This window comes from Panthera leo, chromosome D2, assembly GCF_018350215.1.
Source record: "Panthera leo isolate Ple1 chromosome D2, P.leo_Ple1_pat1.1, whole genome shotgun sequence".
NCBI classification, from domain to species: Eukaryota; Metazoa; Chordata; class Mammalia; order Carnivora; family Felidae; genus Panthera; species Panthera leo.
In genome coordinates this window covers 56057057-56068691 of record NC_056689.1, presented here as the reverse complement: position 1 = coordinate 56068691, position 11635 = coordinate 56057057, and the positions used below count along the sequence as shown (strand labels likewise).

Below are 11635 nucleotides of genomic sequence, written 5' to 3'. Positions count from 1 at the left end.
CGGAGCCCCGCCCCCGGACTCGTCCCGGGGTAACCTGGGAAATAAAGTTTCCCGGAGGCTCCGATGATCACGTGACAAATCATACCAATTGACGCGTTTTTTACTGCAGAACTAGTCCTATACTTTAGCCAATGAGAAGTCGACTTCGTTTCCCTCCTGTGGCAGTCATGGCGCCACCCGTGAGGTACTGCATTCCGGGTAAGTGTACGGGGCCCAGAGCGAATTCTGGATGAGACAGAGGCTGGAAGGCTGGATGGCTAACACCTTCTGGGCACCCGTCACTGATGCAGCATTTTTCTTCAGGCGAACGTCTGTGTAACTTGGAGGAGGGCAGCCCGGGCAGCGGCACTTACACGCGACACGGCTACATCTTTTCGTCGCTTGCTGGCTGCCTGACGAAGAGCAGCGAGAACGGAGCGGTAAAGGGGCAACTTCCCATTTCCTCCTTCTCTTCCTTTCTTTTAGGCTTCTTTTGATTTGCGGGCGCGTCTTTAGTGCCCCGGCAGTAGAACAGCTGGTCTGTTGAAGCTGAGGTCTCCACTGCTGGGCACTTGGTCTCGCTTGGTTATAGTGCTGACACTCACAGAAGGAAGTTTTAGGGGACGAGCAGAGGCACGCTCAGCCCCGCAGTGAGCTGAATCTTGTCCGAAGGTCGCCTACCTCTCCGGCTGCGTTTCGCTTTAGCCCTACCTCACTCTCTGCAGTCTAGTCACACTGGCTTCTTTCACTGTCACTAATGGGCTAAGCTGTGTCCTGCCACAGAGCCTTTGTACGCACGCCGTCTGTTTGGAACACGCACATCTCAGCCTATTTCGTTTCTACCTATCCTTCAGATAGCCTCTCTAGCATCATTTTATCAGGGAAGCTCTCCTAGACCCACTAGTCAAGGATAAGAGTTTTGTGAGCTTTTGTTTTGTTTTGTTAAACTCTTTAACAAAGAACTAAATTTCTGTCCTTCCGTGCCTTAATCTTTACATATAATTAAACACCCAGTTACATGTTCCCCACTAGACTCTAAGTTGCATGAAAGCAAGCCTCACTACCATACGTTTAGTGCCTAGCACAAGGTAAATGCTCAGTAATGTTTGTTGAATGCCTGATACTCTCCTGCCTAGCTCCAGAGGCTCGTCCAGGATTAGCCCAGCATCAGATAAACAGTCTTTGAGGGAGCAGCTTAAAGACAGGTAGCATAGCAGGGGCGCCTGGGTGGTTCAGTTGGTTGAGCATCGATCCTTGATTTCCGCTCAGGTCATGATCTCACATTTCCTGGGTTCAAGCCCCCCATCGGGCTCAGCACAGAGCCTGGCTGGGATTTCTCTCTCTCCCTCTCTCTCTGCCCCTCCCCCGACTCATACACGCTCTGTCTCTCTCAAAAAATCAATAAATAAACATTAAAAGAAAAAGACCAGTAGCATAGTAGAAAGAGGATTCAGAATTAGAACACTTAGGTACTGACTATCTAGACCTTGGTTCTGCTTTAGGTTCTGCTTTAGGTTTAGCTTTTAGGAATCTAAAAACTCTCTGGTTTTTAGATTCTTCCTCATATGTAAAATGAGAGACTTTTTATTCAATCAATTTTGAGAATGTCTTTAACATTTTTTTAATGTTTATTTCTGAGAGAGAGAGGTCAGTGGGAGAGGGGCAGAGAGAGAGGGAGCCAAGATCAAGAGTCAGACCCTTAACCGGCTCAGCCACCCAGGCACCCCTTTAACATTTCCAAGTTTGTTCATTTCATAGGAATAGATATCTATTGAGCATTTTTATGTGCCAGGCACAGTGTTGACCTCTAGAGAAATGGTAATGAGCCAAATACACATGGTCCCTGCTATCAAGGGGCACAGACACAAATTGTAAACAAGTAAATGTTCAAATGAGTGTATGGCTACATAGGTGATGACTGCTTTGAAAGAATATTACAGGGGCTCCTGGGTGGCTCAGTCGATTGAGCGTCCGACTTCAGCTCGAGCCATGATCCCATGGTTGGTGGGTTCGTGCCCCGCGTCAGGCTCTGCTGACAGCTCAGAGCCTGGAGCCTGCTTCAGGTTCTGTGTTTCCCTCTCTCTCTGCCCCTCCCCTGCTCATGTTCTCTCTCAGTCTTTCAAAAATAAATAAACGTTAAGAAAAAAAAAATCAATGAAAGAATATTACAGGTTATCATGAAAATATGTAATAGATCCATCGTAGTCAGCAGAAGTGACGTTTAAACTGAATCTAAAGGATAAATAAAGAGTTGGGTGGGTGGGTAGAGCACAGTCTTGATAGAAAAAAAAAAACAGGTTGAATAGAAATCCTGACATGAGAAGATATTTAATGAGTTAGTGAAACTGAAAGAAGGCCAGGGAACTGAAGCGTAGTGAACAAGGGAGAGATTAATAAAAGATGAGGCTCAAAATATCTGTCTTACAGCAACAGCCAATACAATGCTCAAGGAGAAAACTACAAGTATTTCCTTAAAATAGCATTAATCAAGTATGGCCATTATTATATAACATTTATTTGGAAATTCTAGCCAGTACCATAAAATGAGAAAGAGAAGGAAGTAGTATAACTTTGGAGGAAAGAATCCAGTTATCCGTGATTCCAGACAATTGGTTATATTCCAAGAAAATCACCCGAAAGCTTGTTAGAATTGATCTGAAATTATTAGACTATACACTCTAACAGCATTCTTCCCTTGAAGAATGGTCCCTTGACCCTCCTATTCCCTAAAATTTCTAAGGCTCTCTGTTCTGGGCACAAATAAGTCTGTAGTCCACCTGCCCTCGTGACCTCAGCTGTGGACCAAGGCATTGCTACATTACTCTTAAGCCACAAATACCTTTATGCAAGGCCTAGTCAGGATACTCATATTTTATTCTTCTCTCTATAGCTTCCTGTCATTTCTGTGATGAGAGAAACAGAATCCCAATTACTACCAGATGTGGGGGCTATTGTAACCTGTAAGGTAAGTTGGTCTTAACCTCCCTGCTTAGGAAACCTGTTGGGTGGTAAAATCATGATCTTTGTAGAACTGCACTATCTAATAAGGTAGCCACTAGCCATATATGGCCACTTAAATTGAAATGAATTAAAATTAAAAATACATTTCCTCAGTCTCACTAGCTGCATATAGTTAGCAGTTGCCCTGTTGGCCAGTACAGAACACTACTATCATCACAGTGTTACTGGACTGTACTGGCCTAGAAAGTTCTGGAATAATAATCAAGGCAGCCAAGTTCAGGCACGCATACTTCTTTCACTGAGCTGATTCCCTGAGTATGCAGCTTGGGAAACAGGTGCCAAAAGGTAATAAGGAGGCCTTTTATTTTTATTAATTTTTTTTTAATGTGTATTTATTATTGAGAAACAGAGACAGAGCATGAGCATGGGAGGGGAAGAGAGAGGGGGAGACACAATCTGAAGCAGGCTGCAGGCTCTGAGCCATCAGCCCAGAGCCCAACGCAGTGCTCAAACTCACAAACAACGAGATCATGACCTGAGCCGAAGTCAGATGCTTAACCGACTTAGCCACCCAGGTGCCCCTAGGAGGCCTATTTTTTAACATCTGGAAGCTGAGATCTTTTCCTGCAGCAAAGCAAAAGGCCTTATCCTCTCTCATTCCTGTTAAATTTCAGGTCTTTTAAAGTGTTTCAGGGGAAGTAAAATTGATGCTGTACTGATCAGTAACTGAAATACATCAATACACCCTGCCCATCCCCACTTTCTGCAGGTTAACTTGTAGCTCTTAGTCGCACTCCTTGTAAATTTCTCCAGCAGAAAATTTGTGTGTTATTCTGAAAATAACTGGAGAGGCAGTGATCCAAATATTGTGCAGTAGCTGAAATGTACACTTCTGTCCACTCTACAGGACTCTTAATTAGATCTGTTAAAGGTCTAGGTTTGCTATAATGCCCTGTGTCTATTTATGTTAGTCTTCTGTGTTTTTCAAGACCTATTCCACATTTCACTGGACACCCTCAGTAACTCTATTAGGTGGCTAGAGTGACTCTCGTTCCACTAGATATGTATCATTTATGCAGAGTTAAGTAAGAATCAACTTATCTTAAATTCTGTAATTAGTAAGGTTGCTTGGATTAAAATCACCCTAATTCCTACTTTCATGCTGCCTCCTTGAGTTGACAACTGCACAGACCCTAATGCTGATCTTTTCTCTGTTCCACAGGTCTCTAGCATCAATTCGCGCTTTGCCAAAGTGCACATCCTATATGTGGGGTCCACACCACTTAAGAACTCTTTTCGAGGAACTATCCGGTAAGAAGTATTTGTGTCTTCACATTTGCCACAGCACCTGGAATGAAATAGGATAGAACAGGAGACTGGAATTTTTAGGAACCATTATGGTTTCTATACCTGCCTCTCTCTTTGTGCTTTGATTCTCTCCAGGTAGTGTCCAAAGAAAATGTTACAATGTATGAACTAGGAAACAAAGGAAAATATGAACAAGATCGGGCTTTAAATTTTTTTTTAATGTTTATTTATTTTAGAGAGAGAGAAAGAGCATGAGCAGAGAGGAGCAGAGAGGGAGAGAGAGGGATACACAGAATTTGAAGCAGGCTCCAGGCTCTGAGCTGTCAGCACAGAGCCCAATGCAGGGCTCGAACCCACTAACCACAAGATCATGACCTGGGACAAGTCAGATGCTTAACCGACTGAGCCACCCAGGTGCCCTCACAAGATCGAGCTTTAAAATGAAAAGAATTGAGCTAAGCTAGAGACTAGTGGTACAGGATGACTCATATGAAACAAAGTAGAAGGGGGGTACCTGGGTGGCTCAATTGGTTAAGCATCCAACTTTGGCTCAGGATATGATCTTGCTGTTTGTGGTTTCGAGCCCCACATCAGGCTCTGTGCTGACAGCTTGGAGCCTGAAGCCTGCTTCAGATTCTGTGTCTCCCCCTCTCTCTGCCCCTCCCCTGCTCACTCTGTCTCTCAAAAAATAAACAAACATTGAAACTAAGTAGAAGTCATTTTAGGAAATTTCTTCCTTTCTTGAATTTAATACATTTTAAAGGATTGTAAGACATGAAAAAACTTAGTGGGTAAGGGGTACGTGGCTGGCTCAGTAAAGCATGCAAGTCTTCATCTCAGCATTGTGAGTTTGAGCCCCATGCTGGGTGTAGAGATTACTTAAAAATAAAATCTTTTTCTTTTTTTTTTTAATGTTTGTTTAATTTTGAGAGAGAGAGACAGAGAGAAAGAACAGGAGTGGGGGAGGGGCAGAGAGGGAGATAGAGAATCTGAAGCAGGCTCCAGGCTCTGAGCTGTCAGCACAGAGCCCGATGCGGGGCCCGAACCCATGAACTGTGAGATCATGACCTGAGCTGAAGTTGGCCACTTAACCAACTGAGCCACCCAGGCGCCCCCACTTAAAAATAAAATTTTTAAAAAAAGAAATGGTTAGTGGGTGAAATAGTAGTTTTTTTTCCTACAGGTTTTTTGAGAAAGGACAAACAATACTTGTGAGCTAGATAATGTAACTTCTCAGGCTCTTTCCACCCTCAAAATTCCATGTGGTTCTATAGTGCTTCTGTTCAAGCTCCCCTAAGGCAGTAAAGTTCCTTATCCTTTCCTGCCAAATCTGATCTGCTTTTCTCTAGTCAGAGGTATTGCTACAGCTGCTCTGTGTGACCCAAGAATGGGAATGTTGGTTTTCTCCTCTGGGTGAGGACTGGGAATGCTTCTACCCTGCTTCTCTTGGTGGCATTTGGGTTCCAGTTATGACTTGTTCTCTCTACTCTCTACTCTTGTAGCTCTTTGTCTACTAGGATTTTGCAGGATAATTCTTTCTCTTCTCTTTCTCATAGATAATTAATCTTTCTGTTAATTCTTTTTTACAGCAAGGAAGATGTCCGAGCTACTGAAAAAGACAAGGTTGTTGGTTGGTTCTGTTTGTTTTTGTTTTTGTTTTTTTTTCCTCTCTGATGGTCTGAGGAATATCAGTCCTTAAATTATTCTAGTGAATTTCAAACATCTGTGGGAATGTGGATCCAAAGATGCAGGGAATTTATTTCCTACTGGAAAGTGTGGAATTCACTGTCCCTTTCCTCTCCCTGGGATTTTTGTTTGCTCTATTGACCAGAAGGGACTAGTTTACTCCTTGCCTTTGAAGTCAGGTGTTTATTCATTGTTATTCTCTCAGACTTACTCTGGATCCTTTCAGAGCCAACTATAGTACCTTTTGTCCTAGTCAGATTCCTGCTCAGGTTACTGAATTAAAAATCTTTCATTTATGTGATGATGCTGTAGAAGCAATAAAAGTCGTTGATTGACTTGACTAATGATGACTTCCGCCCTGTGGGGTTAAAAAGTAGACTGGCTTTACTAGAGGGATTAATAGTTTCATGTGGATCTGATATAGAGCTTTCATTTAACATTCCTGTTCTTTCTTTACAGGTTGAGATTTATAAGAGTTTCCGCCCAGGTGACATTGTCCTAGCCAAAGTGGTATCCTTTATTCCTAGCAGTCTTGTGGTCCTTTGTCAAACAAGAAGTAGAAGTGGAAAGTAGCTCAAGTGGCTGTGGGAGGGAAGACTTAAAACCCGTCATTTTCCTTAACCAGTGTTACATGACTAGATCTCCCTGGGTGACGCACAGTCCAATTACCTCCTGACCACTGCTGAAAATGAGCTTGGGGTAGTGGTGGCCCACAGTGAATCGGGTGAGTTGGTCCATTCTTCCACATGCTTACCTTTCCCTAAGAGCAATGGTTTGGGATCAGTCCACTGTTTTCTTTCATTACCCTTGTTTTTTAATTATCTAGGCAGCAGTAGGAGTGTTGATACTACTCAGAGATTGGAATGATTCTTGTATAATTGAAAGGTCTGAGGGGGGACTCACTGCCTTAGTCAGTGGAATAAACCAGGCTTTTTCTGTATGAGGTGAGGTTCACTAGGTAGCTTGGTGACACTTCCGTTCATACCCAGCTGAAAAGGGAAGGGTCTTAAGCAAACATTGGGGTCCCAGCTCCAACACCAGCTCTTCCCTTCCAGGTGTCCAGATGGTTCCTATTAGCTGGTGTGAGATGCAGTGCCCTAAGACTCACACTAAAGAATTCCGGAAAGTGGCTCGAGTACAGCCTGAATTCTTGCAGACCTAAGAAGCTACATTTTACCCCACGGGAGGGGTAAGCTGTTTCTAAGAGTACGTGTATGAACCCAACATCAGGATGCCATTGTTTTTATTCACACACCTCAGGTTGACCAACAACCACCTGTAGAAAAATCTGCCAGCAACTTTTACTGTCAGAATATTTTTCTTATGAACCTTGCAATGGATTTCATTCTCTTGAGTGATTCTCTTTTGGAGGTGCCAGCAAATGAACTGTATAATGTTGGAAGTAATCTGTTTCTTCTGACAGTCTTACAAATACATATTTATTGCTGTGACAAAACATTTTTACTAAAAGGATTTTATGGTTTCTGTTGTCTTGAGTAGGGAAAGGAATCTAAAAAGCATCATGACATGGGGCACCTGGGTGGCCCAGGCGGTTAAGCATCTGTCTCATGGTTTCAACTCAGGTCATAGTCTCCCAGTTTGTCAGTTTGAGCCCTGCATTGAGCTCTGTGCTGACAGCTCAGAGCCTGCTTGAGATTCTTGCTCTCAAATTAAAAAAAAAAAAAAAAAAAAAAAAAGTTTTAAATAAATAAAAATCATCATGACATTTAGAGCAGAGATTTGCCTCATACTGTTAACTGACACGTGTCAAGTGCTTGCTTACTCTGGAAAAACCTCACCTCCAGTCATTTTTGCGTTTTTTATGTTCCTTTTAAGCACTTCTGCTTATTGAGTACTTCCTATGTGCCAGGCACCGGGTCAAGCACTTTATAAACATCCCCTCGTTTAGAGAGATTATGGTTTAGTGAAAATGATAGAACACGTGGTGATGCAGGGTGCATGTGAGTAGTTCTGAAAGTAATTAGGTGAATATAGTATTACTGATTAGTGGGTACTCCAGGAAACGTTAAATCTGAATTGAAAAGAGGGTCAGAGCACTGTTTCGTGAGGTGACCAGGGAAAGATCTGTAATGTGAAGTAAAAGGAATTGAAGAACTGAGATAGTGACATGAAGATACTCAAGGCAGACAGAAAAACTTAAGCAGAGGGCAAAAGCAGGAACGAACATGCAGGTTTGGGGATGAGGAAGAGATGAGGGTTTAAGCATGGCAAAGCTGCAGAGAGAATAGAAGGAAAGAAGAGATGTCAATTTTTTTTAATCTATATATTTTTTAAGTTTATTTAGTTTGAGAGAGAGAGAGCACGAACAGGGGAGGGGCAGAGAGAGAATGAGATTCGCAAGCAGACTCTGAGCTGTCAGCACAGAGCCCACTGTGGGGCTCAATCTCACAAACCATGAGATCGTGACCTGAGCCGAAACCAAGAGTCAGATGCTCAACCGAGCCACCCAGGCATCTCAAGATATGTCAGTTCTTGAGATGTTCTTCAAGGAGCATCTGTCACTGCACATATCTTCTGTGTGTAGTGACAGTGGTTACAGGTGAACTCTGGAATCAACCCGACTGGGTTTGTATCCTCTAGCTGCTAGCCAGAATAGGTTAGGTTGTTTGGTTGGTTGGTTTTTGGGTTTTTTTAAATGTTTGTTTGTTTTTGAGAGAGGGAGAGACAGAGAATTCCCAAGCAGGCTCTGCACCACCAGCCCAGAGCCTGATGCAGGGCTCGAACTCACGAACGTGAGTGAGTTCATGACCTGAGCCAAAACCAAGAGTCAGACGCCCAACCAACCGAGCTACCCAAGTGACCCTGTTCGGTTTTTTTAAATTAGAAAAGAGTATTGAGATCAATGTAGCTCCACATGCAGTTTTAAGAAACAATTCAGATAGATCCCTTGTACACTTTGCCCATTTTCCCCTAATGGTGACATTGTGCAAATTACAGTATACTAAAATAATCAGCATGTTGACATTGATAGTAGTGCAAGTTTACTTTCTTTTAAAAGTCTGTTTCCTTGTCTGGAATGGTATGATCTCATAGGGTTATTGTGAGGAAGAAATGCAGAAGTTCCAGTACATGGCACTATCGTTGTTATTATATTACTATTACAGATTTGATCGCCTTCTAAAGTATCTGTTAAGTTCTAGGCCTTATGCTAGACATTTTGATATAGTTTAGTCCCCTTACTGATGGATATTTTAAGCTTTATAGATTTTTTTGCAGTGTTGCAGAGAAAATCCCTATACCATACATCCTTGTGCATGCCTAAGATTCTGTGGCAACAGAGATTCCTAAAAGTGGAGCGTGCTGGGTCAAAGAATGTGCACATTTTAAATTTTGGTTAGATTCACCCACGTTACCTTGCAGGTAGATGCTACTAGTTGATTCTCTCTACAGTGTTAGCCATTGTACTTATTTTATCTCTGAACTTCCCAGTAGCCCTGGCATGTACTAATTATGTCCACACTTTACAGAAAAGTAAACTAAGATTTAGAAAAATCAGTTAACTTGCCTTAAGTCACGCAGGCATCCAAGTGGCAGAGCATTAATCTTTGTCCTGTACCTTGATGCCTCCTTTTACCAAATATTGAATAGGATCTTGCACATGCGATTAGAGGCTCTCCAAATTGACATTGGTTCATTAATTATGAGTGCTTGTTGGACATCATTCGTTCAAATATGTTAGGCAATTATTCTGCCCACCAGTGTTTCAGGAAGTAGGAGGTAAAACAGTGAACATGATAGAATCCTTTCCTTGTAGAGCTTAGATTCTAGACGTGGGCAGGGGGCGCCTAGATGTCTCAGTCAGTTAAGTGTCTTCAGCTCAGGTTATGATCTCGTGGTTCGTGGAATGAGCCCCGCGTTGGGCAGTATGCTGACAGTTAAGCCTGGAGCCTGCTTTGAATTCTTTCTCTGCCCCTCCCCTGCTTATGCTTTCTCTTTCTCCCTCTCAAAAATACGTAAACATTAAAAAAAAAAAAAAAATTCTAATGGGGGAAGACAGGTGATAAGTAAACAAAGAAATGCTGTAATAGTGTCCTAAAGAAGAGCATTTGAAACAGTTGGGTAATAGCCTCCTCTGACCTGCAGAGCAGGTTAGGTTTTCTCACTGTTGACCACTGTATTGTATCACAGCTAAGTTTATGAGCCTGTCTTCCCTTCTAGCCTGAGGTTTTAGGGCAGGATTCTGTCTTTGAGTCTTCAGTACCTGGTATTGTGACTAACACATAGCAAAAGCACCATAAAAAATTTTTTTGAGTGTTCTCATAGCTGACAGCTATGCCCAAATAGTGATGTTTAGTGATATTCACTAATCTAAAATTGGTTCTAGAGACAAGAATTTCTCTGTGTTGGAATAGTGGTTCTCAGCCTGGGTTAGATGAACCTCAGAATTGTCTATGAAGTGGGGCAGGCACCTGGGTGGCTCTGTCGGTTAGGTCAGGCCATGATCTCATGGTTCATGAGTTTGAGCCCCGCGTCAGGCTCCGTGCTGACAGCTCAGAGCTTGGAACCTGCTTTGGATTTTATGTCTCCCTGTCCCTCTGCCCCTTGCCCATTCGCTCGCTCTCTCGCTCTCAAAAATAGACATACATTAAAAAAAAATTAAAAATTTCTAATTGCCTATAAAGCTTTAAAAAACAACAGAGCCCTAGCTCTGCTTTGGAATCTCATGAGGTGAACCCACAACAGATGTTTGGGTTTTTCTTTCAGCTCCATGGGTGATTATGATGTGCTACCCTGGGTAAGCAGTCTTAGAGGTACAGTGGTTGCTGGCCTTCTGGTAGTAATGATAAATAATGCTGGTTTTCTGTTACTTTCCTGCTACAAGAGTTCTAGTCAATGACTGAAGACTGCTATGTCAGGATATAGAGGGACTCTGATCTAAGCTGCTCCAGTCTGACTTGGGCGAAGAGCCTCGACCAAAGAAAATTATCAACTTTTGGTTTAAGATTCATTATAGGGCAAGTAAACTTAACATTCCACCAGACTGTTGGAGACTTAAATTACTAAAGGTCATCCTAGGGTTAAAGGTCATCCTAGGGTTATAGATCAAGTGAAAAACTAAACCTGAAAAGCAAGATGATTAGTATTTACATTTTAGGATAAGGACTTCTGTTCAACATCTTTCATCTGGGTTCCAGTACTTAGTAGTATATATTTGGCAAGTTTCTACATCTCTTTCAGTCTATTTCTTCTGTAAATTCGGAATAACAGCCGTTTCAGAGGTTGTCAAGATTAGAGGTTATGTAGCTGGCATAGAGGAGCTTCATGAGAGCTTAACAGACAGAGGGTGTTACTTGCTCCTACTAGAAGAAAGGTATTATGGGCTTTCTCTTGCCTTGTAGGCTTTCATGTTCATTATCTTTTGAAAAGCTTTAAAGAGAAGGAAAATGTAAGCAATGTCCCTTCCCCATTACGTATACAATGTAATAGTCCTTTTCTTCTGCATCATTTTATTATACAGTTATGTGCCGTTTTTGAGGATGAAGTGTGAATCAAGTTTACAGATTTTAATTTTTGAGAGAGAGCACAAGCAGGGGAAGGGGCAAAGAGAGGAGGACAAAGGATCTGAATCAGGCTGACAGCAGTGAGCCTGATGTGGGGCTCAAACTCACAAACCTCAAAATCATGACCTGAGCTGAAGTCAGATGCTTAACTGAGCCACCCAGGCACCAAGTTTACAGAT

At 42.4% G+C, this 11635-nt stretch overlaps 1 protein-coding gene across 3 annotated transcripts; it reads left to right on the top strand.

Moving 5' to 3' along the window:
• Positions 1 to 102: 102 nt before the first annotated feature.
• On the top strand, positions 103 to 7407 carry EXOSC1 (exosome component 1). Of its 3 annotated transcripts, XM_042908154.1 has the most exons (8): positions 103 to 198; positions 304 to 419; positions 2870 to 2944; positions 4163 to 4251; positions 5838 to 5871; positions 6394 to 6444; positions 6574 to 6658; positions 6990 to 7407. In XM_042908154.1, exons 1-8 carry the CDS (start codon positions 132 to 134, stop codon positions 7094 to 7096), a joined length of 624 nt encoding a protein of 207 aa, XP_042764088.1. In that variant the 5' UTR covers positions 103 to 131; the 3' UTR covers positions 7097 to 7407. The 3 variants fall into 3 exon arrangements, with proteins under 3 accessions (XP_042764088.1, XP_042764089.1, XP_042764090.1); XM_042908155.1 differs by lacking the exon at positions 2870 to 2944; XM_042908156.1 differs by lacking the exons at positions 103 to 198; positions 304 to 419; positions 2870 to 2944 and having other exon boundaries at positions 4206 to 4251; positions 5838 to 5878.
• The last annotated feature ends 4228 nt before the right edge of the window (positions 7408 to 11635 follow it).

Excerpts from the sequence above, each read along its gene's own strand:
- EXOSC1 (XM_042908154.1), top strand. The coding sequence starts at position 132 with ATGAGAAGTCGACTTCGTTTCCCTCCTGTGGCAGTCATGGCGCCACCC. Across the intron at positions 2,945-4,162 it reads GGGCTATTGTAACCTGTAAG|GTCTCTAGCATCAATTCGCG; the intron begins GTAAGTTGGTCT and ends TCTGTTCCACAG. Across the intron at positions 4,252-5,837 it reads TCTTTTCGAGGAACTATCCG|CAAGGAAGATGTCCGAGCTA; the intron begins GTAAGAAGTATT and ends TCTTTTTTACAG.